Source organism: Drosophila mauritiana, chromosome 3R (assembly GCF_004382145.1).
Source record: "Drosophila mauritiana strain mau12 chromosome 3R, ASM438214v1, whole genome shotgun sequence".
Taxonomy (NCBI): domain Eukaryota; kingdom Metazoa; phylum Arthropoda; class Insecta; order Diptera; family Drosophilidae; genus Drosophila; species Drosophila mauritiana.
The window spans coordinates 17,057,296-17,078,528 of record NC_046670.1 but is presented as its reverse complement, the minus strand read 5'-3'; the positions used below and the strand labels follow the sequence as shown (position 1 = coordinate 17,078,528).

General features: G+C 48.3%; 9 protein-coding genes across 13 annotated transcripts; 5 read left to right on the top strand and 4 right to left on the bottom strand.

Annotated features, from left to right (window-relative positions):
* The first annotated feature begins 465 nt into the window (after positions 1-465).
* LOC117144678 (probable Dol-P-Man:Man(7)GlcNAc(2)-PP-Dol alpha-1,6-mannosyltransferase) lies at positions 466-2,888 on the top strand. The gene is made up of 6 exons (XM_033310001.1): positions 466-591; positions 652-784; positions 843-1,016; positions 1,083-1,236; positions 1,289-1,660; positions 1,720-2,888. Exons 1-6 carry the CDS (start codon positions 466-468, stop codon positions 2,777-2,779), a joined length of 2,019 nt encoding a protein of 672 aa, XP_033165892.1. The 3' UTR covers positions 2,780-2,888.
* Positions 2,889-3,204: 316 nt separating this feature from the next.
* LOC117143813 (mannose-6-phosphate isomerase) lies at positions 3,205-4,792 on the top strand. Its single transcript, XM_033308659.1, has 3 exons — positions 3,205-3,309; positions 3,432-4,060; positions 4,114-4,792. Exons 2-3 carry the CDS (start codon positions 3,484-3,486, stop codon positions 4,725-4,727), a joined length of 1,191 nt encoding a protein of 396 aa, XP_033164550.1. The 5' UTR covers positions 3,205-3,309; positions 3,432-3,483; the 3' UTR covers positions 4,728-4,792.
* Positions 4,793-5,584: 792 nt separating this feature from the next.
* Positions 5,585-6,684, bottom strand: LOC117143814 (synaptosomal-associated protein 25). Its single transcript, XM_033308660.1, has one exon. It carries the CDS (start codon positions 6,376-6,378, stop codon positions 5,740-5,742), a length of 639 nt encoding a protein of 212 aa, XP_033164551.1. The 5' UTR covers positions 6,379-6,684; the 3' UTR covers positions 5,585-5,739.
* A 435-nt stretch (positions 6,685-7,119) lies between these two features.
* LOC117142476 lies at positions 7,120-9,440 on the top strand. 3 transcript variants are annotated; one of them, XM_033306492.1, is made up of 4 exons: positions 7,120-7,331; positions 7,422-8,025; positions 8,080-8,943; positions 9,009-9,440. In XM_033306492.1, the coding sequence occupies exons 1-4, from the start codon at positions 7,299-7,301 to the stop codon at positions 9,236-9,238; spliced, it is 1,731 nt and encodes a 576-aa protein (XP_033162383.1). In that variant the 5' UTR covers positions 7,120-7,298; the 3' UTR covers positions 9,239-9,440. The 3 variants fall into 3 exon arrangements, with proteins under 3 accessions (XP_033162383.1, XP_033162384.1, XP_033162385.1); XM_033306493.1 differs by having other exon boundaries at positions 7,121-7,331; positions 7,434-8,025; XM_033306494.1 differs by having other exon boundaries at positions 7,123-7,331; positions 7,437-8,025.
* Positions 9,403-10,897, bottom strand: LOC117142478 (mediator of RNA polymerase II transcription subunit 6). Its single transcript, XM_033306495.1, has 4 exons — positions 10,285-10,897; positions 10,056-10,230; positions 9,896-10,001; positions 9,403-9,830 (listed from the first exon to the last, which is right to left on the bottom strand). The coding sequence occupies exons 1-4, from the start codon at positions 10,464-10,466 to the stop codon at positions 9,544-9,546; spliced, it is 750 nt and encodes a 249-aa protein (XP_033162386.1). The 5' UTR covers positions 10,467-10,897; the 3' UTR covers positions 9,403-9,543.
* Positions 10,898-10,953: 56 nt separating this feature from the next.
* On the top strand, positions 10,954-13,127 carry LOC117142480 (N-alpha-acetyltransferase 80). Of its 2 annotated transcripts, XM_033306498.1 has the most exons (3): positions 10,954-11,248; positions 11,856-11,949; positions 12,034-13,127. In XM_033306498.1, the coding sequence occupies exons 2-3, from the start codon at positions 11,917-11,919 to the stop codon at positions 12,535-12,537; spliced, it is 537 nt and encodes a 178-aa protein (XP_033162389.1). In that variant the 5' UTR covers positions 10,954-11,248; positions 11,856-11,916; the 3' UTR covers positions 12,538-13,127. The 2 variants fall into 2 exon arrangements, with proteins under 2 accessions (XP_033162389.1, XP_033162390.1); XM_033306499.1 differs by lacking the exon at positions 11,856-11,949 and having other exon boundaries at positions 10,957-11,248.
* A 493-nt stretch (positions 13,128-13,620) lies between these two features.
* On the bottom strand, positions 13,621-14,636 carry LOC117142479 (flavin reductase (NADPH)). The gene is made up of 2 exons (XM_033306496.1): positions 14,392-14,636; positions 13,621-14,336 (listed from the first exon to the last, which is right to left on the bottom strand). The coding sequence occupies exons 1-2, from the start codon at positions 14,462-14,464 to the stop codon at positions 13,795-13,797; spliced, it is 615 nt and encodes a 204-aa protein (XP_033162387.1). The 5' UTR covers positions 14,465-14,636; the 3' UTR covers positions 13,621-13,794.
* A 227-nt stretch (positions 14,637-14,863) lies between these two features.
* LOC117142475 (formin-like protein 20) lies at positions 14,864-17,796 on the bottom strand. 2 transcript variants are annotated; one of them, XM_033306490.1, is made up of 5 exons: positions 17,403-17,796; positions 16,829-17,069; positions 16,293-16,727; positions 15,288-16,241; positions 14,864-15,229 (listed from the first exon to the last, which is right to left on the bottom strand). In XM_033306490.1, exons 2-5 carry the CDS (start codon positions 17,063-17,065, stop codon positions 15,065-15,067), a joined length of 1,791 nt encoding a protein of 596 aa, XP_033162381.1. In that variant the 5' UTR covers positions 17,066-17,069; positions 17,403-17,796; the 3' UTR covers positions 14,864-15,064. The 2 variants fall into 2 exon arrangements, with proteins under 2 accessions (XP_033162381.1, XP_033162382.1); XM_033306491.1 differs by lacking the exon at positions 16,829-17,069 and having other exon boundaries at positions 17,403-17,793.
* A 328-nt stretch (positions 17,797-18,124) lies between these two features.
* LOC117146054 (testis-specific zinc finger protein topi) lies at positions 18,125-21,133 on the top strand. The gene is made up of 4 exons (XM_033311993.1): positions 18,125-18,828; positions 18,888-19,863; positions 19,924-20,183; positions 20,236-21,133. Exons 1-4 carry the CDS (start codon positions 18,459-18,461, stop codon positions 21,075-21,077), a joined length of 2,448 nt encoding a protein of 815 aa, XP_033167884.1. The 5' UTR covers positions 18,125-18,458; the 3' UTR covers positions 21,078-21,133.
* Positions 21,134-21,233: the final 100 nt, after the last annotated feature.

Sequence of the window (21,233 nt, the reverse complement as noted above, 5' to 3'; positions counted from 1 at the left end):
TATAAAATAATTTTTAACGCCCCTTCACAACTTTTCGCGTCGCCACGTGAATGGCAATCAGCTGTTGCACCGACCTGTTGTTCTTCTTGGATTTGCTTTTGTTGTGTTTGCTTTTCTGCCTCCGACGTGGAGCGATCTATTTATATATCTATTTTGGTTTATTTTGGAACCACACATTCTCTTCGGCATAGGAAAAATATATATGCCTAAGCATTGGCACTTTTTGTGAGACATTCAAACGCTTAGTCAAGGAAAGGTGGCGGCTAGATATCGACATTGTGCAACGCCGGCTTCGATTGGGATATCTTCGTCAGATTCCATCGGGCAGAAATTTATAGATTTTCCAACGGACAAGAATATATAGATATCGGTGTCAAAACAAATATGGCCATTATGTAACGCCCCGATTCCTGTCCAGCACACTTTGCACACCAGCGACACCCGAAGGCCAAAACCGCCCGCAACATGGACATCCTTATCTTTCTGACGGCGGCGGCCCACTTGGTCTACACGCCCTTTACGAAAGTGGAGGAGAGCTTCAATCTGCAGGCTATGCACGACATTCTATATCTGCGAAACAACTTTACGCAGGTGGAGGACAACAGTTCCCCAAACCTCCTGCCAGATCACTAATGTCTTTCTGCATTTCAGTACGATCACCATGAATATCCGGGCGTGGTTCCCCGCACCTTCATCGGCCCACTGGTGGTGTCCATTATCTCAGCCCCGTTTGTTCTGCTCTTCGAGAGCCTTAGCATCAACAAGTTCTGGGCCCAATATGTAGGTAAAATCAGAATTTCAACTGCCTATTTCGGTATGTTAATTGATTGTGAACCCCTTAGTGCGCCTTGTCCTGGCTGGAGCCATCTCTGTGGCATGGAACAGCCTACGGCAGGCGGTGACAAAGATTTACGGAGTTGAGGTCCGCTTGTGGTTTACAGCCATAACTATTACGCAGTTCCACTTCATGTTCTACATGACTAGACCTCTGCCCAATATCTTTGCCCTGCCGATAGGTAAGTCAAGTTGACGGTCTCTGCTATGCTATGTACCCAATATTATTAGACTTTTTCTCGTTGCAGTGCTCTTTGCCATTGCCTATTGGCTGCGCGACCAGCACAAGCCATTCATCATCTGCTCTGGTATATCCATCCTCGTCTTTCGATCCGAGTTGGCGTTATTTTTGGGTATTTTGCTGGTAGTGAGCCTCCTACGGCGAAAACTTTCCATTGACGGGTGAGATTATCAATCATTGCATACTATTTAATCCTAATATTTGTATAAATAGGCTACTCAAAGTTGCTCTGCCGGCGGGCGTCTGCATTTTGGCTGCCACAGTGCTGGTGGACTCGTTCTTTTGGCGCCGCCTGCTTTGGCCCGAGGGTGAGGTGCTATGGTACAACACCATACTTAATAAGAGCTCCAACTGGGGTACCTCGCCCTTTCTATGGTACTTTTACTCCGCCCTGCCACGTGCCATGGGTGCATCGCTGGTGCTCGTGCCCATCGGCGTCGCATTGGAGCCACGTATTCGGCCATTGGTCGTGTCAGCTGTTCTCTTTGTCCTTTTGTACTCCATTCTGCCGCACAAGGAGCTGCGCTTCATCATCTACGTGTTTCCAGTTCTCAACATTGCTGCGGCTTGCGCATGCCAACGAATGTAAGCGTTGTATTATTTCATCAGTAAAATGCATTTCTATTATTTGTTTTCTCGTTTAGTTGGATGAACAGCGCCAAGTCAACGTGGCATAGCTTTCTGGCTCTTGCCTGTGGAGCCCATCTCCTGCTAAATGTTTTTATGACGCTCTTCTTACTTGTCATTTCGGGCACCAACTATCCGGGCGGAGCAGCCCTATCGCGATTGCATCGCTTGGAAGCTGGCACCTCCAACGTTTCCGTTCACATTTCCAACTTGGCCGCCCAGAGCGGCGTGTCGCGTTTTATGGAAATAAATAATGAATGGACTTACAGCAAGGACGAGACAATGAACTACACTCAGGCGGATCTGGTTGCATACACACATCTCTTGGTCGAGGCGAAGAACAAACAAAACACTGAACTATGGGCATCGCTCCAAAACGAATTCGATACGCTAGAGTTTGTTGACTGCTTCAACAGCATCGGCATTCAATACAATTCTCTGCTGCCGGTGCGAATAAAGACGAAGCCTTGCATTGGTATACTTAAAAAGAGACCAGTGCCTCCAAAAGAGGCATTAAAAACAAAAGAGAAAATAGCAAAAACTAAGACATCCCCGGTTGAAAAAGAAACGTTATTACCTCCTGTTAAGGAATTTCCAAAAGTGATAGGTGATCCGAAAATGAAAACCAGGTTACAAGTCGATGCTGATGATGATGATGGCATCGTGGCCACTGTGGAGGAGATGTCGCTAGAACTGGAAACGGATACTGAACACCATGCTGGGGCAGAGGCCATCGAAGCGCCCTTGAAGGAGATCAACTTTCAGGAGCTGCGCACCCTCGCCTTGGGACAGGCAACCAAGAAGTCGAAAGCAGCCACCAAGATGAAGATTCGACAAATTATCGAGCAGCACTACCGCGCCAAGGGCAAACAAATCGAAAACGACTCCGCAGAAACCCAAAAAACGCCAGGAAAGGCTGGATTACGGCAGTCCGTAAAGTCCATCATAAAGCAGGAGAAGATCAAGGAAATGATCGAGCAGATCGCTACGATGGATCTGACACGCATCTGCGATTTGGAAAAGACTTCGACCAAAGAATGCTTAAAACAGGTCATTGACAAAATAGATGACAGCTAGGGTTTGAAATCCAAATGACAAAACGTATCATACTTTAAACTGTTTTATTAAATTAAGCTAAGCGTTTGTTAACGACACAGTTGTAAAAATTTAAAATAAAAACAATAATAAAAGCGATTAAAAGTTGTAGGACATTCCTATATTTTGATAGAATGCTAAGTCGCGGCCGAAACGCACCCGAGTCGCGTCCAAATCGCGCCGAAGTCGCCTCAAAATCGCCACTAAGCCGCATGTAATCGCGCCTAAATAAACTGAAACGCTCAAACTAAACAAAAATCGCCAAATAGAATATGACACATTACGGCACGTGGTATATATTCTTTGCTGACCAAAAAGATATATATAAATTAAATTATAGAGTATTAAAATGTCATTATATATGTAGTACTAGTCAGTAGGGATATCGCAATATCCCCATCTCTAGCTTGAACGCGATATATTTAAATTAGCAGTGGTGGAAACACACCAAATTATTTCGGCAATAAAATCGAAATTACAAACTTCCAGGAAGCTGTTATCTATATAATAAGGTGTGATAAGCCTTGCGTCGCAGGTGTATCAACGCTAATCCACTTAATGGCGCTTTCACCACAGCCTAACCCCTAACGCGTATCTAACCACCAGCAATCATATGTTTTCTTATCACCTTCAGGTTGACCTCATACGCAGTACGGCGAATTTTGGAAGGCAATCGGTGCGCTGAAATGGAGCTTACTGGATGGGTGAAGAACTACGGCTGGGGCCGCAAGGGCATCAACTCGGCGGTGGCCCAGCTGGCCATGGCCAATGATCCCGACTTTCGGCTGAACGAGGAGGAGACCTACGCGGAAATGTGGATGGGCACGCATGTGTGCGGTGTGTCCGTGGTCAAGGAAACCGGAGAGACTCTGGACCGGGTGCTGAAGAAGGACCTTTCATACCTGTTCAAGGTGCTAAGCATCAAAAAGGCACTCAGCATCCAGGTGCATCCGAACAAGTGCGAGGCGGAGCGCCTGCACAAGGAGCGCCCGGATATCTACAAGGATCCCAATCACAAGCCGGAACTGGCCATTGCCCTCACGCCCTTTCTGGCCCTCGTGGGATTTATGTCAGCCGAAGATATCAGGGACTACATCGATGAGTTCCAGCCGCTGAGCAAACTCATTGGCAAGGAGGCTGTGGATCAGCTCCACGACTCGACCAGCTCGGAAAGCGTTAAGTTGTGCTACGAGAAACTGATGAAGACCGAAGAGCCGGTGATAGCCAAGTGCATCAGTGAGATAGCCAAGGATTACCAAAAAGGTGAGTCATTCTGTGCAATCTAAGAAATATTTGTAAACATTCCTCCAAAATAGAACTGAAATCCAACGATCTGCTGGAGGTGTTCACCAAGGTCAACAAAGACTTCCCCGGCGATGTGGGCGTACTGTCCCTGTTCTTTCTCAACCTAATCCGCCTGCAGCCCGGCCAGGCGATCTACTTGGGCGCGAACGAGATTCATGCCTACCTGGACGGCGACTGTGTGGAGTGCATGGCTTGCTCGGACAATGTGATACGGGCGGGCCTAACGCCCAAGTACAAGGATGTGGACCAGCTGCTGGAATCTGTGATCTTCGAAAGTTCGTATAAGGATCGCAAGGAGTTCATTCCGTACCGCATAGATGAGCAGGTCCAGGTCTATATTCCGCCAGTATCCGATTTCGCAGTGATAAATGTGAACATTGAACACTCGCTGGAGTCGTACAAGCTGGAGATACAAGCCTTCGGTTCCATATTGATAGTCCTAAAGGGATCCCGCATTCTTAAATTGAAAACCCAGCAGGGAGATAAGGAGATCTTGGTAACCCGCGGCAGCATTGTGTACATTCCCGTCGAGGCGGCGCCGGAAGTCGAGTTCGCCAAGTCCGAAGATTGCGACGAGGACTTCAGCGGCTACATAGCGACCAGCAACTACTTTCGAGTGCCCTAAAATTCTCAGTTAATCGAAATCTTTTGTACAGTGCAATAAATCCATAAACACGTTTTGGTGGTGAATTAATTTGTTTATATTTACTTGCAATTAAGGGCTAAGAATGTAAGCTAAAGTGGCAATAGTAGCGATAAATAAGTTATCTAATCAATTGGCTATACTCGTTCCATAGTACATTTCATAATTAACGAGAAATATCTTGCGCACAAACAGGTAGTTTCTTAAATATTTGCGATTATTGCAACCAACAATTTCAAGTACTTAAGCTACGAAACTCGATCGGTTACATTCACTGGGGAGGGGATAAAGTATTCATATGTAGGAAGCAAGAGGTTCGAGTGCAAATCTAGGGTAATTCAATAGAATCGGTGCTTGGACTGCTGGGCTGGGCTTACGAAATGCCCAAATACATGGCCTACTTAAAAAGGGTTAACAATGGAGAACATAAAATTGGCTACGTTATACATAATACCGCCCGTCTTTGTCTGGTTTGTCGGTGCCCGTGCGGGATGCGGTGGTTCTACGAATTGTAAATACATTAATTCACATTTATCCATCTCAGCAGTTGCTTGGTTTGATTTCACAAAGATCGGTAAAATGCTCAAAAAGTTTGTACCAAAAACAGAGTACATCATATACGGTAAATCTCATAATAAAATTGTTTCCGGCGCCATCTGGTTGCCATTTGTACACGAGTGTAGTAATAGTAAGTAGTTAGTATGTTGGTTCGCATATTTGTATATATATATATATATAGTTGTAGAAAGTAGTAGTTAGTTCATCCGGCTCGGCGGCTCGAAGTTCTTGTAAGTAGATGGGTTTGTTACGCTTGCGTTTGCCAGGAGTAGTTGCCACTACTTGTATATATGTGTATAATATATGGTATAAATAACGCAATACCACCAGCTACGGTTTGTGCCCACAACATTGGTTTCCTTCCCTAACAACATTGAAATGGAGGTGGTGTCTGTTCATGTTCGGTATGGTTTCGGGACGTGGCCGTTGTGCATATTTAACTCTTGAGCAGATTGTTGGCGCGCTTGTTCACGCCGTCCATGCGAATGTTGTTGGCATCGCCCTTGGCATTGATGCGATCCACCTGTTTGTTTTGGTTCTCCAGCTCGGAGCCCATGTCCAGGGCCATGTTGCGCAGGTTGCCCAGCATGGAGTTCACCTGCCCGAGATTCTCGTCCATCTCATCCTCACGCGCATCGTTCGTGATCCTGGCCACATAGCCGGACTGCGGTGGAGCACCCATGCCGCCGCGTTCCCGCTCATCGATGACCCTTTGCGGCTGGCTGGCCACGATTTTGCCATCGTCATTGGCCTTCCAGGCGCTCTCGCCGTCGTCCTTGATGTTCACCTTCTTCCATGGCAGCACGCAGATGCCGCAGCACTTCTCCATGCCACTCAAGTTCTTCTCCGCCTCCCTCATGTCCGCGTTGATTCGGTCCATGCCCTCCTCAATCCGGTCCAGCTGCTCGCCCTGGTCATCCAGGGCCACCAGCGTGCGGATTCCCGCCTCCTTGCTCTCGTCCATGAGGGCGAGCATCCGACGCGTGCTCTCCAGGGATTCATCGGCCACCTGGCCGGACTTAAACTGCAGCTCCTGGAGCTCAGTGCGCGGCTCGGCATTCTCCACGGCGGCCATTTCGGAACTGTCTATCTGGTGAGATCACTTGAACTTGAGCTTGGCAAGTGGTTGCGAGGCAAGACGGCTGTTTTGTTTTTTTTTTGGGTGGGGAAATCTGGCCAGTGACTCACTCGCGCGAGATGAAAAACTACCCTTGGTGCTGGTTCGGTGTGTGAATTCGGTGGATATGTAATTGAGGCGGGGCTAAGCTCGTTTGTGCTCTGTACGTAGGAACTTATTGACAAGGTTTAATAATTTATTTGCGAAATATGAATTTTCACACCACACAACAATTCGCCAATTTGTATACTAGAGCTGCAAAAAAAATCGATGTTAGTATCGATGTCGTATTCGATAGGCGATTTTTACGTGTGTTCACACTGTTTAATATTGCATTTAGGTTTAGTTCGCTATAAGTACAACTAAAGAAATATGGCAAGTTGCAAACCATTTACGAAAGAGGGTTTTTAAAAATTAAAAAAAGTAATTTTTACCATTAAATCGGAATTTAAAATTCGGTTTACCCTGCATAAACTAGTATTCCAGTCTGACATTACATATTTATCTATGACATGAACCTTGTTCGAGTCTGATAAAACACAATTATTTTATGTTTTCAGAAATATTTCCCATCTAGTCACCATAACCATTCAACTCGTCGTGTGTAGAAAAAAGTAGATTTATTTCTACAAAGTTTCCAAAGCGTTAACATCGATTATAGTTTTTTCAATACTTTTCATACTTCAAAGCCGCGCATTCCTAACGACGCCGTTGCGATCTTCATTGCGCGCGCAGTGTTGAAAAGTGTGTTTGAAATATTAACGCTTTGTTTTTTCGGTACAGCGTCGGTCTTCAGCTGCTCGAATTTTCGCTTAATTGCTTGTGTTTATTCATTTGGGATTTCCTCGTGGCCAATTGGGAATAGCATATACTTAGCCATGGACGATTCACGCAGATCGATGGCGGGCAAGGCAAGTGTTTGGTGGTTTCAGTTGGTGTTGCTTCCATTTGCCGGGAAAGGACTTTTCCACATTATCCCATTTTCATTGCTAAAACAATAGTTTCACTTCCAGCAGATCGATTCCCGTAGCTCATCGATAATGACAAACGATGAGAGCGTCTCCATGTATTTATCCTTTGACGCGGAGGACACTCTATCCAATGCCAAGTGGCAATCGGCCCTGGTCACTCAGAGCAGCCAGTTCCTGGAGGTGCACAACACCAAGATGGAGGTAAACAGCGATGATATGGACCTAAGGCGCACTATCCTGAAGGATCTGCAGCAGTTGACCATCGGGGAACCTGACCAAAATTCGCCCCTCCGCCCATTTGACAAAAGTATTCTCAACCGGCACAACGCCTTGTGCTCCACTCCCTCCAAGGGCAATTCGACCGCAACGCAGCCACCACAGATAATGGAAAGCATGGATCTGACCCAAATTGATAAGGAGAACACCCATCCGGAGGGGCACAATCACAGTGGCGGCGATAACTCGACCTTGTCCAGTTCAGTGGACGTGACCGCCAATACGGTTAAGGCCAATACCCTAAAAACTGGCGATGCTACCATGGACAATGTATCCTTGCAGGAGGCTGCCAAGACCCCAGGTCCCAGCCAAGTCTATCCCTTGAGTGCGAACGTTGTTTTAGAGAATATAACTGAAGGTAGGCTTATACCATTGTGATATGGTTTCGTTCTGTAAACATCTACATTTACAGTATCCAACGAAGGGGTATCCATGCTGGTCTCGCCCGGAGCCGAAAAAGAGGTCGCCAATGTCAACGAGGTAGTGAACGAAGTCTCTGAGCTAATTGCCAAAGCTCTAAAGATCTCCGCTGATTCTGTGAAGCCAAAGACATCCAAATTGAAGGTTGAGGCGGGCAAGAAGAGGCAGTCCATGAGCTCCACTTATTCGGGTGCCGCCCTACCGCGCCCTCGGCGCTCCTATCTGCCCACCACCACCGCAGAGACGCGCACGTACTCCTTCAAGCAGCGCATGTCGGTGGTGGTCAAGACTACGCTCAACAGCCCAGCTCGCAAGCGGAGTATCGGCGGCGGTGTGCCACTAAGCCGTCGCAGCTGCTTGCCCGTCTCCAAGCTAACAAAGAGCAACATAAAAAAGTCGATCGCTGTGGCCAGCGGTCGTTCGCCCGAGAAGATCGCCTCAAATCCGGCGAAGACATCGACAAAAAGCCATCTGGAGACAGTTTTTAGCTGCAAGAATTGCAGCGCAACCTTTCGAGTGAAGTCACTTCTTGACGTTCATATGCGAATGCACGATCCGGTCGACAACGGACCCAATACCCTAAAGCGTCTGAACAGCAATACGGTTGCAGCGGGAGGATCGAAGAATCGCTGCAAGTTTTGCGATAAGAATTTCGCACTGGAACGTGCTTTGCACATCCATCTAATGCAGAACTGCGACAAGATACCGCCGTCCGAGAAACGCAAGCTGCAGTTCACCGAGCTGAACCACGAGAAGAAGGCCCAGCTGCCAAAGATCGGTGCAACCAGTGTCATTAACCATCCCATGACGGTGCCCCAGAAGCCACAGCAACGCATGAGTACCATTCCCAAATTGGGTAACTATTGATTGAACAGCACGCGTGCTTAAGGAGAAACTATACTCTTATTTTCCAATTCACAGCTCCCTCACAAGGAGTCCAGTCCATGGCTCCTCCGAGCGTGAAGAAAGTTCCCAAGAACGTGGCGCATGCCGGCGTCTACCGCACTCCCACAAAGACTGTGCCCTGCCACATCTGCAAGCAGTCGTTTAGGAGCATACTCGAGTTCACAAACCACAGCCTGACGGTGCATGGAACGAACCAGCTAAAGAAGATGACCGGCAAAGAGGATGCACAGAGTGCTCAGGATTAAATTAAACGATTCGTGTGTAGCCTAGTCTATGTCTAAGTTAAGTGCTGTGGCGTAGATGTGGTCCAGTTCCGGCGCTTCAGCTGCACGACTGGACTGCTTTGTGAATTTTCTAGTTTTTCGTAAGCTTAATATGACATTCGCACAAAAAAAAAACTATCGTAGTGTAAATGACAGTAAATACATTATATTCTAGGTTACTGAACACTTTTTTAGTTTTGAATTTTGTGTTGCTAGATTTCTATATTTAATTTTTGTTTAGGTTATTGATTGTTGTTTTTCATGGTTTCCAACACGCGTTATAACAATCACTTGCTCTTCTTTTCCGGCGGTGGCTTCATGTCCACACCCTCGGTTTTGATATCCAGCGGTCCTGTGGCATTGTTCATTTCGGAGGTATTTCTAGCTGTGTTCAGATCATCGCCCGCTGGTGGCGGCTGCTGGAGATTCTGCAGCATGGGCGGTATTGGTGGGGGAAATTTACGCAAAAGCTCTGCCAGCAGCATGTCCACACGCTGCTTCTGAAACAGCGTGCCGCTGTTCTCATCCTTCGCTGAGTTGGCGTCCTTCTTATCTGACTTGGATTTATCCGACACTATAAGTAATTCGGTTGATTAGCGAACGCTTATAATATTAAGGAAGGAAGGAGCATGTACTTACAAACTTTGTTGGAAGAGAAGTCCCACGTGTAGCCCTTGTTGGGATGGTAGCGGGCATAGCTGCTTGCCTCCTCGAAGGCGGATTGCAGGTTCACCACGGTGTTGAGCTGGAAACGTAGTGATTAAGCAAATGCATCGGTTTCTCACAGGGTGCCACTTACAATGCGGGAATTGATGACGTTGGCAAGATCTGGCGCCTTGTAGACGGTGCCACCAATGATGTAGTAATCGGCAATCGGCGTGGCTTCCGAGGGATTATGACGGTGCTGCTTGCGGATTACATACAGGATGGGCTCCGCCACGTGCAGCAGTATGTATTCCAGGCCGATCATGTTGCTAAATGATGGAGGCGATTAAATTGAAACAGAATAAAAGGCAGAGGACACCTACTGCAGATGCTCCGGACCAAGGCGCTGCATCCGAACAGTCTCGTTGTTGCACATGTGATCATAGAAGGGATTCGACTTGCGGCAGAAGTAGTCCATGACGGTCTGCGGGCTGAGGGTGGCCATCATCTGGGTGTCGTGCCAGGAAAGGCGCAGGTGGTCATTGGTCATCTGTCGGCTGGCCATTGTGGATGTGGATGCACGTGCGCCTTGTTGGGATGTGGCGGTGGGAAGTGGCTGCAATGTTTTCTCGCTTGGCAATGACCACGACTAATTTGTGGGTCAATGGCGTTGAGAGAGCTTCTTTTTCCTTTTCCTATTCCTAGCGATCGCTTTGTTTACAAGCTATTTTTGGCCGCACGCTGCCGATTGGAAACTGTCGCTGGCAGTTTTTTGATTTATTTGTTGTGTAATAATTAATTTAGCAGGCCGTGGTGCACGCCGCTCTCGCTGCTCCACCTCCACGTTAATACTGTAAGTGTTTTGCTGATTAACTGTCCTTTGTAGCGAGCTTTTATTGTGTTTTCTACTCGTGATTTGCCTTGCGATCGCTAAAAAACCGATTTGTTTGTTATTTTCGCTTGGTCGACTGACCGCACTTCGCAACACTGCACCCAGTCGGCTGGCCCGTGCTGGACAGTGAACGTGCTGCGCCAGGTGGCAACGCTTTGTTTGGTGCGGAGAAGAAGAAGCAGCAGGGCAGCGTCTGCGAAAAAGTTTAAAAATAAACAAATTCCGTTTTAAATCAAACTGATATTCAATTTTCCGGGCGCGCAGTCAAATCGTAGCAGCCCACACACATACACCAAAGAGAGTCCGTTTCTAAGGCGAAATTTGTGCTCTCACACGGAACTTGGCCCATTTCTTCGGGACGCAATCTCATAATTGGGAATCATATCAGTTCGTTCTGTTCACTTCGTCGTGGCGCACGGGAATCAGACGCCAAGCAGCGCAGAGCTCTCGTAATGGTAACCACCCAGTAGTTATCTCACCGCACCAACTAGCAAATCAATAGCAACTCCAGAACCCATGTACATTGATTCACCCGCACAGGGCCACCACCCACTCATCCGTGTACATATATACTCTTGAGCATTGCATATATGTAAGCGCCAGTCAAGGTCGTACGATTCTCGACCAGGCGCAGATACATGTATGTGTGTACGAAAATGTTCTTTTTTTACGCCTCACCTTGATTTTCAACTATGCGATCGTGCGTGTGTGTCTGTGCTGTTTCCATGGCTGCCAATCTTTGTTTATTCCACCTGAAATGTGTATATTGCAAAGTCCCGTGTAAATAACCGGCTAAGTGTTTTGTGTGCCAGGATCAGTGTTGGGAAGGCTACAAGCGTTGTGTACCTAGCTTAGGTACAAGGTAGTTTCGAAAATATAGTACCAAATTCCAGTTAGAAAATATTTTAAATTCAACCGACTTTTTGTGTGCATCATGTAAATATAAAAAGTAATTATTATTTAGTTAAATGGTTAGGGCAATTGAAGTTAGGTTGAAGTATTGCCCCAACACTGGTCAGAATGAACTCCGTTCCGAAACGACTCAATTCTGTTCTCTTCTAGATTGTCGCACACTTTATAAGCGGATCCCTTCCAGATCTGAGGCACAGTCCGTTTCAGCAATATGCGCTACATAAAGTCGGAGCCGTACTATGAAGTAATCGAGCAGCAAACCCAATCTCTTACAGCCTCTGATCCAAAAATCCCAAAATCAATCGAACTAACCGTCTACCATTTACAGGGGCTTCCTCCATTCAATGTCAGCGGCAGCCCATTCAATGTGGTTCCCATTCACAACTACCCGGAGCTTATGAAAGACACTTGCGCCCTGATCAACGCAGAGTGGCCACGATCGGAAACGGCGCGCATGCGCTCCCTGGAGGCCTCCTGTGACAGCCTACCCTGCAGCCTGGTGCTGACCACCGAGGGAATGTGCCGCGTGATCGCTCACCTCAAGCTCAGCCCGATCAATTCCAAGAAGAAAGCCTGCTTCGTGGAGTCCGTGGTGGTGGACAAGCGGCACCGTGGACAGGGATTCGGCAAGCTGATCATGAAGTTCGCCGAGGACTATTGCCGCGTCGTGCTGGACCTCAAGACCATCTATCTGTCCACCATCGACCAGGATGGATTCTACGAACGCATTGGCTACGAGTACTGCGCACCCATTACAATGTATGGGCCACGCCACTGCGAGCTGCCCAGCTTGCAAAATGCCAAAAAGAAATACATGAAGAAGGTCTTATAGACGTCAACGCCAGTAGTAGTGGGCCTGGCTAAATTGGGCCATACCCAGCCCGATCAGAGAGTGGCAGTGAACTAGTCAAATTGGCAAATGCTTGAAATTCTTTACGGGTTTTACCTGCCAGCAGCTGCTTCGAGCCATAACCTGTGGATGCCAGGCAGTCTGCCAAGTGCATGTGTGATTGCCTCGTTGCTCTGGCAAATTGCAAAGCAGCTAAAGCTTTTGATTCCATTACACCGATAAGCAACCATTCATTCACCAAGCGCTTGTGTTGATTTTTAAATATTACTTTCCGCATGTATTTTTTAAACTTTTTGGTTCTTTTTGTATGACAAAAGTGATCCGGGCTGTTCGGTACATCTATAAGGCTAATGTTAATGTTTAGCAATTATAATTTGTTATAGTTTTGCTCAAGTGTGTGCATAATTGCTCCTAGACAAAAATCTACCTGCAATCTACCCGCAATGGTGATGATTATGATAATAAGAAGCTCAAGTATCTTCCAACGAAACATAGCAAATAGACATATCGAGCCTTAGCATTAAGCACTCAACGAAGGGCAATAACTTCCAATAAAACGTGTAGAAACTAAAGATTCCATCGCTTGTTCCTGGGCGGAAGTGGCGACGACGGAAACGCCTGTCTTGCAGCATGAGCGATTCAGTGCATCCATTTGGCCGCACATGACAAGTTCAAGTTCACGGCGACGACGTCTATAAATTGATGTTATTTTTTGCGCAGCCAAATTTGACGGGGGCTCGGTGCCCAAATGGTTGGTTAATGCCCGCCCAGCGAACGTAATGCTTTGTTACAGAAATAACCCGCAGTGATGTAAGGCACACAGATTTCTTTCTCTCGGCTGCCAAAAATCGCTCTCTCAGTGGGAATGGGACTATGACTTGGGTGTGACGATCGCGTCTCCGACAGCGGAAGCTGTTGATCGCTGTTGGCTTGCCCGGGGGCACGGTGATCTCTTATGGTTACACATTTTTTAAATACCTGCCCGGCGTTTGGTGCGACAGGTGCTAATGTGGCGACATTCCGATTGGTCGCGCCAATGTGATTCCGCACGTAATGGCTATTAAATTCGGATCTTCTAAAATGGAAAGTTTATTGTGCGCTCACAGTACGTATATACGGATGCGGGTATGCATGCAATTGGCGAACTATAGAGGACTACGATAGGAATATCAAATTTAATTTGTACGTCTTCAATGATCAGCTGCAATTGGTCACAATCCCATTGGATGATAGATAGTTCTAGGCACTTTTGGGGCTTTTGCCAATGCCGCAAACCTTGCGGTAGTGCTCCGGTTGCTCCAGGCTGTCGATAATGAACTTTCCCAGGTCGTATTTGGACACCAGACGAGCGGGGGCCTCGTCGTGGACGACGGTATAGGCGGTGGCCGGTTCATCGGCGATGTGCGGCGGCAGAATGGCGATCCAGTCAAGATCGCAGGCCTTGGTCAGGTCCAGCATGCGCTGGTGCTCCTCGTTTAGGCGGTGGAACACAGAGGGCACCTCGTTGAGTGGGCGCAGCAGAAACGAGGACATGACAATAGAGAATTTGGTCAGTTTGGCCTCCTTCATGGCCTTGATGAGGTTCTCGGTACCGCGGGATAGCTCCGTGGTGGCCTCCAGCTTGTTGCGGGTGCCCAGGATGACGGCCACCGCATCCACGCCCTCGATAACGCGCTGCACATCCTCGTAGTTGGTCACGTCTCCCTTGACCAGTTCAACCTTGGACTTGAAGCGTTCTGGAACTGTCTTTTCGCTGCGGTATAGCAATTTTACCGACAGACCTGAAAGGAAGAATACGGTTTAACTGGCGTTTCCGGGTCTTGTGGTGTCACCTACCCTTCTGCAGGGCGTGATCCACGGCACACTCGCCGGTCATGCCGGTTCCTCCAATAATAGCAATGCGTTGCATAATTCAGCTGATTCTTTAATTCCGATTGAAATGCGTTTAGTCCAGTCGTTGGTTTGCAAAAGTGCAGTTTCACCTGTGCTCCAAGCGCAACTTATCTATCAAATTTCCAATTCACAAGTGAATCCAGCGCGATTGCCTCGCATTCTCACCTCACCCGTAGCAATGAATGTACAGTGCTCTTTCTAAATAGTGAACTCTCACTAGTCTGAAGCTTCTGTAGAAGGTAACAAGATATTTAACATTTATTTTTATTTTTATTAAGCTACGACTTATTGCTGTAAAAATATCGTGTTATTTTTGTCTCTCTGCAAATAATCTTATTTTGGTTATTGGATCACTGCTTCTAGTTAGCACTGTTTTAGCAAAACAAAATGAATTTTTATATAGATTACTGTCAGGCACAATGATAAGGTATATCATATCTGGCGATAACAATTTTATTTACAAACGCTAATGGTCATTTGTCATGGTGATTAATATTAAAATTATAAATACATTTGCGAAAATTAAAATTAAAGCGGTTTTTCTCAGTCTGGCAGCCCTGCCGCTTGGTTCAGTGTGGTAAAGTGCGGCGCAGTTGAAAGTTTAACCGCCAAATCGTTACGCCTGCGATTCCGATTCTTCGGAATACGGATTATCCGCCGGATTCTTGACCCGTCTCAGTGTTATTCCCAGCTTCAGTTCACTTAGGAAGTCGGTGGTCACCGGCTTACGTTCTGGACGCGGCTTGATGCCACTTATAGTGGCCGCCTTCTGATCCACTTTCTGCAAGAATCGGAGAAGGATTAGATTTCCAATTTGAATGGTTGGCTACTTGTAATACCTTCAGCGTTACGCCTTGTCGAATGCTCTCCAAGAACGCATCCCTTGGGTCTCCGCCGGTGGAGGCAGCTGAAACAGCCTTGGGCTGTGATTTCTGCATAGGAGGCGGTTGTGGAACGCCGGCCATGCCACTTGGTGGAGGCGGTGGTGGAGGAGGAACGCCACCCGCGCATAAGACTGGCATTGGTGGCGGCGGTGGTGGAATACCTGCTGGTGCCGCTGGAGGCGGCGGTGGAACACCTACGGATGCCGCTGGCGGCGGCGGTGGTGGAACTGGCACAGGAGTACTAGTAATCTTTGTTTTCTGCGCTGACAGTGGTGTCATATAGACAGCCGAAGATCTAGAAGTCGGCTTGGCAGGAGGAGCTGGTGGCGCCGGCTTGGCAACAGGCGCGTACTGTACCGGGGACACAGCATACAGCGATCCGTTGGAAATCGTCGAGTTTGTATGAGGCACTATTGTTGGCTTTGGAGGCGCCGGCGGTGGAACGCGCATTGAGCCCACTTTCCGTTGCGGTGATATGGTGGCATACGTCTCATTCGCAACCTTTGGCGCCACAGAGGGCCTCACTTGACGAATGTCAATGGCCGCTGGATAACCATGTGTGTTCTTCGCCATTACCGCCGACGGAGGTGGAGGAACCTTAGGTTTCACACTCTGCTGAGGCTGCACTTGGACGGGTATCACACTTCCGACCTCTGCCAGTTGAAAAGGAGCTGGTGCAGCCGGCGTAGGCGCAGGTAAGTCTATATCGGAGATATCCACAAACCGCGAAGTAAGCGAGGCGTAGTTGGAGAAGTTTGGTGCCTCCGTTGGCCTCGAAACAGTGGCTATTGGAGGTGGTGGTGGAGACGGCGGAGGACTAATCTGGTTATTGGTGGAAATGGTGGCATAGAGCAGCGGCCTGGCTTGATCTTGAACCTTTGGCTGCGCCTGAAGATCACTTTTTGGTGGCTTAAAAGGCAAATGTTATATTAACAGCTTCCAGTTAACTTCAAGACCTACCATCCAAGTAAAATTGGAGTGAATGATCTTCTTGATCACTTCCTGGCGCCGCATGTCACTGATGTCCGCCTCCGTAATGCCACGCTCCATCATGTACTTCCTTAGCACCTTGTCGTTCGGATCGGCATTCAGGTCGAAGGCGTTTCGCGTGCGATCGCGCGTCACATCACCGGAAACGTGCTGAAAGTTGACTGGTCCGCTGATCTCGTACTTGGAGCCCTTGCTGCTGACCAAGACGCTGGTGGCGAAGCTGGGACCCGCCAAGGCCACCGAGGGCGGAGCGCCCACATACCTGTCCAGGCTGTTCGAGGAGGAGGAGCTCTTCATGCCGTCAAGACTGGCGTTGATGCTCACGTTGTCGGCGTAATGAGGCGGTGGACGAACTGCTGGTGGTGGATGTGCAAAGACGTCGCTGCTCACTTGCATAGACGGTGGCTGAAAGGAGAAGCAATGGCAGCGTTCAGGACAACTGTGGACAAAATCATGGACACTTTCGGCTGATGAAGCTAGCAAGATGGGATGCTGCAGGACATTACCACCCAGTAACCGGGTTCCTTATTGCTTCTAATTATGTCATAGACATAGGCGCGCCGCACAATAGCCGGCAGACGTTCGAGATCATCGGACAAATTGGCCTTGCGCAGATACAACTGGAGCATTTCGTCGGTGCCCTGGCCCCGCAGATCGAATGTCTTGCGGAAGTCAATCGCATTGCCCTCCAGCTGGCGGAACTCCACGGGCTCGGAGATGTAGGCGTATGTGTAATCCTCCATCGAACTGGAAAAACGGATACGTAGTTGGTAGCTGCGTTAGTACGGCTGCAAAGGAGGTACCGCCCATTGGCATTGTCTTGGATCTCTCCCCGTTGCCGCCGTGCGTCCACTGGGCCCAGCGGCATTATCTAGTACCCAATTTGCAGATAAGAACTGCTGGCGCAACTTGGCGTTTTATCAATTTCGGATTCGGATCGCGGTGGGCCTTCACGGACGTGACTCATCGACGCTTCCAGTCACCAGTCCAAACAGGCTAATAATTATTACAAAAGCCCATTGAAACGAGATGATGGTCTAGAACGTCAGCAGGCAGCGGCGATGAGCAAGGATCAATTACCGTGTGCACCTGGAAGCGCTGTGTGCAGGGATTCTGCAAGTGCTGAACCGGATCGGCTCGGCTCGGGGTCGGCTGGTGTGCTTGAATGGCACGGAGAACCTTGTGGTACTGATTAACGGCGGCGGTATGCCATGTTAGGCACTGCGTTTACTCATTTCGCGAGGCGTCTTATCTGAAACCGAAGTGCTGAATGCAGATAACTGGCGGCCAGTAATCACCTGGGCCAACTACGACGACTCCCGACTCCGACAGCCTGAGCCAAGGGAAAACATAAACAAATGGCGTTAACTACACTTTGTTGGTCTACGATATGCGTCTTGGCTGTCAGAAGCCTGGAAACATGTTGGGTAAGTCCAAAATCAAAAAATTCGCTAATGACTAATGTGTTCCAGGAGCGGAAACGGCTTTATAAATCGCTTTTATCACTTTCTGAGAGATAGAAAGGCATTGAAACTAGAACACCAATTATAAATCATTCCATTTTTAAAAATGAATATATGTGGGGGACTAAAAAATAAGGTTTCAAAATGTAAAATGTAATGGTTTGAGTTTCTGCTTATTGAGATGTACTTTAAATCTTATCTGATATGGGAAATTATAATTCAAAGTAATTTAAAGACTAAATTTATATAATATATATTTTACAATATACATATTTATAATATTCACTTGATTCATAGGTCATTTAAGTTATAACCTTATAGAAACGTTGTCATGTTTTGCTTTAGAAAACATTTAAGTATTGCCACCTTTGTTAGGAATCCTACAGAGTAGTCCGTTGCCCTGGAGTTACCTGTCAGTTGAGTCAATTTTCCAGCGACGGAGAATGCAAATCTCATTTCCCTACTTATCAGCAGTCCAAACGTTTCGTTAAAATTTCCGAACAAATTATTCCTGCGATCGAAACGGTACAATTTTGAACTTTTTTCGAATTCGGACAACTGTCGTTGCGCAACCGAGTTTTGAAAACTTTGAATCGCTTTTGAGAGTTTAAACTTGCTAGCGGAGACCAATTTTCTGCGAAAGCTACGCGATCGGACTAACCAGACTAGCGCCATGAAAATCAAAGTTTCGGGTGAGTATACGCTGGCCGAGATCGAAGTCGAGTTGGACCAGCAGTTGACCCCGAACGACCTGCAACCCGGAGCCACAGTGCTGGCCACCAACGAGAGTACTGGCGGCTTAGAGCGGATTGTCAACCATGAGGAGCTGTCCAGGTTCTTCGCCGTGGGTCCACCGGTCGCCTTACCAATGCCCACGGATGTGGTAGTGGAGCGCACATTGGCGGATCCGGCTTTCAAGCAAATCCTGCAGGAGGCTGACGGCAAGAAAGGCTTCGATCCCGAGGCGGAGCAAATAAAGATTCGCGACTTTTTGGCCGGCGTCACCTGCAGCAAGATGACCACTGAGCAATCGGTCTTTCATGGTATGCGAATAGATTCACTTCAATGGATAAGTTTTTATAGTATTCCCTACATTATATAGGATCTCGTTCCAATACCTCTGCGCCCACTGTCAACCGTATAAAGTGTCCGACATGTTTGGTCCAGTTCGATGCTGTGGCCTTTCAAAATCATGCCTGTGAAGCGAAGCCGGCCGAGTGGGCGGTGCCTCAGCAGGAGAAGCCATATCTTGTGCCTACTGTATCTGCTCCTCCGGCTCCGATAAGCAAACCGGCTTGCGAGCGGGTAATCAGGGAGAACCAAGTGCGTTTGCGACGTTACTTCAAAGATGAGATGAAGTACGATCTGGCCACAGGCATCGAAAGCTCGCGCATCAAAAACACATCAAAGGGTCCCAACGAGTGCACCATGTGCGACCGCAAGTTTGTCCACGCCTCTGGGCTGGTGCGCCACATGGAGAAGCACGCCCTGGACTTGATCCCATCGCAGACCAGCGAGCAACCACATACGATACCGGCTGCCGGACTGCATGTGGTGGTTAAGTGCAACCCTTGTGGCCGAATCTTCTATGATCCGCAGGTGGCCTTTAGACACGGCTTTATTCACGATTCGGAGCATTCAACGATGCGTCAAGGTCGAATGCCCCAAGTACCCTCCAGTACAGCAGATTTCAATGAGCTGCTGCTGGATGGCGAGTTGCTGTTAGACAACGATGCCACTTTTGCAGCGAGCAGTCCAAACACCAACCCACCGGAGAAGGAAATGTTTTCCAGCCTGATCTTGGGAAGCGTTTTGCAGTGCGAGTTCTGCGAGTACATTTTCGCTGACATAGCCGAGCTGCTTGTCCATTCCGCTTCCCATGTGGCGGAGCGGCGCTTTGAGTGCACCGCCTGCGACATTCAGATGAGCACGGCCAAGGAAGCCAGCATCCACTTCCAGACGGACTGCATCTTCATGCGCGAGGCAGTCAGGTCGCTAAATGTCACGATCAGTCGCTACTTTGTGTGCAATGTGTGCGAGCTGAAGTTCGCCAACACGGACCTGCTCCAGGAGCATCGGTAAGCTATTGGTTAGCCATTGAATGTATGATTACTTAGATTCTCTATTCTCTGTACTAGGTGTACCTCCTTTCACTACTTTCCTCGCCTCAGCGAGAATGGCAAGAAGCTGCTGCTGCCGTGTGAGTTTTGCGACCTCAACTTTGAGTTCGCCCACGAGTTTCTGGCGCACAACGAGGAGAAGCATCTCAACAAAAAGAAGCGCGAAAAGGAAGCGCGCAACACGGGCGCCGGCCGAATACGTCAGTATCTCTGCGATATCTGCGGCAAATCGTACACCCAGTCGAGCCATCTGTGGCAGCATCTACGCTTTCACCAGGGTAAGTGATACAGTGTGTATATGAGGATAAGATGATAATAGTTCCTTTTTAGGTGTGAAGCCCTTCGTTTGCCAGGAGGAAAACTGCGATCGGAAGTTCACCATTCGCCCAGATCTGAACGACCACATTCGCAAGTGCCACACGGGCGAACGTCCATATCTTTGTCTGGTGTGTGGAAAGCGCTTTCTCACCGGATCCGTCTTCTATCAGCATCGTCTGATCCATCGCGGCGAGCGGCGCTATGAGTGCGATGAGTGTGGTAAACGTTTCTATCGCGCGGATGCGCTCAAGAACCACCAACGCATCCACACCGGAGAGAAGCCGTACAGCTGCCTCTTCTGCACAAAGACCTTTCGCCAGCGCGGCGACCGTGACAAGCACATCCGAGCTCGACACTCTCATCTGGATGCCAACTCGCGTCTCATGATGCAGATGCAGAAATTTCAACTGGAGACGGCGGCTGCGCAGAAGGCTCAGGGTCATAATACCGAGCAGCAGGATAACGATTTTGCTGGTGGTGCCAGCACCTCAGATGTGCCCTCGGGCTCGGGATACGTGTCGATTGAGCCAGGCGTCGCGGAGATGCAGTACTCCATTGCGCCGGAGCAGCAGGACGAAATGGTGTGTGTGCCCATTGACCAGGTCAACAACAGTTTCTTTATGTCGCACTACATGCAAGCTGTTCCCATGGAGGAGGATGGTTCGGGGCAGCATATAATTGTCTTCGAGCAGCCAGGCCAGGATATGAACATGATGTCCATTTACAATCAGCAACAGGTTGGGGAACCAATGCATGAGGGCGGCGTACCCAAGCGGGCGCCTGAGGAAAACGCTAGGGTGGTGGTTGTCAAGAACAATCCAACTAAGCCGATCTTTTCGGATACCTATATGTAAAAATCGTATTCAAATTCGAATTTAAATAAAGCGGCAAGATAGCGAAGCTGCCACACTGTTCACTTAGCGAGTGGGCCTATAAAACAGCGTTGCCATTTAGTTTCTCAAACAGCGGTGCTAGACGTTCGATAATCGCTGCGATCAATCGTGCAAAAT

Coding starts and splice junctions, on each gene's coding strand:
- LOC117143813 (XM_033308659.1), top strand. CDS start 3,484: ATGGAGCTTACTGGATGGGTGAAGAACTACGGCTGGGGCCGCAAGGGC. Junction 4,061..4,113: donor AGCCAAGGATTACCAAAAAG/GTGAGTCATTCT, acceptor CCTCCAAAATAG/AACTGAAATCCAACGATCTG.
- LOC117142478 (XM_033306495.1), bottom strand. CDS start 10,466: ATGGCCAGCCGACAGATGACCAATGACCACCTGCGCCTTTCCTGGCAC. Junction 10,002..10,055: donor ACGTCATCAATTCCCGCATT/GTAAGTGGCACC, acceptor CTACGTTTCCAG/CTCAACACCGTGGTGAACCT. Junction 9,831..9,895: donor CTTCTCTTCCAACAAAGTTT/GTAAGTACATGC, acceptor AATTACTTATAG/TGTCGGATAAATCCAAGTCA.
- LOC117143814 (XM_033308660.1), bottom strand. CDS start 6,378: ATGGCCGCCGTGGAGAATGCCGAGCCGCGCACTGAGCTCCAGGAGCTG.
- LOC117142479 (XM_033306496.1), bottom strand. CDS start 14,464: ATGCAACGCATTGCTATTATTGGAGGAACCGGCATGACCGGCGAGTGT. Junction 14,337..14,391: donor GGATCACGCCCTGCAGAAGG/GTAGGTGACACC, acceptor TCTTCCTTTCAG/GTCTGTCGGTAAAATTGCTA.
- LOC117142476 (XM_033306492.1), top strand. CDS start 7,299: ATGGACGATTCACGCAGATCGATGGCGGGCAAG. Junction 7,332..7,421: donor GCAGATCGATGGCGGGCAAG/GCAAGTGTTTGG, acceptor CTAAAACAATAG/TTTCACTTCCAGCAGATCGA. Junction 8,944..9,008: donor GAGTACCATTCCCAAATTGG/GTAACTATTGAT, acceptor TCCAATTCACAG/CTCCCTCACAAGGAGTCCAG.
- LOC117146054 (XM_033311993.1), top strand. CDS start 18,459: ATGAAAATCAAAGTTTCGGGTGAGTATACGCTGGCCGAGATCGAAGTC. Junction 18,829..18,887: donor TGAGCAATCGGTCTTTCATG/GTATGCGAATAG, acceptor TACATTATATAG/GATCTCGTTCCAATACCTCT. Junction 20,184..20,235: donor GCATCTACGCTTTCACCAGG/GTAAGTGATACA, acceptor GTTCCTTTTTAG/GTGTGAAGCCCTTCGTTTGC.
- LOC117142480 (XM_033306498.1), top strand. CDS start 11,917: ATGCGCTACATAAAGTCGGAGCCGTACTATGAA. Junction 11,950..12,033: donor AGTCGGAGCCGTACTATGAA/GTAATCGAGCAG, acceptor TACCATTTACAG/GGGCTTCCTCCATTCAATGT.
- LOC117144678 (XM_033310001.1), top strand. CDS start 466: ATGGACATCCTTATCTTTCTGACGGCGGCGGCCCACTTGGTCTACACG. Junction 1,017..1,082: donor TATCTTTGCCCTGCCGATAG/GTAAGTCAAGTT, acceptor TTCTCGTTGCAG/TGCTCTTTGCCATTGCCTAT. Junction 1,237..1,288: donor CGAAAACTTTCCATTGACGG/GTGAGATTATCA, acceptor TTGTATAAATAG/GCTACTCAAAGTTGCTCTGC.
- LOC117142475 (XM_033306490.1), bottom strand. CDS start 17,065: ATGGAGGATTACACATACGCCTACATCTCCGAGCCCGTGGAGTTCCGC. Junction 16,728..16,828: donor AGGAACCCGGTTACTGGGTG/GTAATGTCCTGC, acceptor TTCTCCTTTCAG/CCACCGTCTATGCAAGTGAG. Junction 15,230..15,287: donor GACAAGGCGTAACGCTGAAG/GTATTACAAGTA, acceptor CGATTCTTGCAG/AAAGTGGATCAGAAGGCGGC.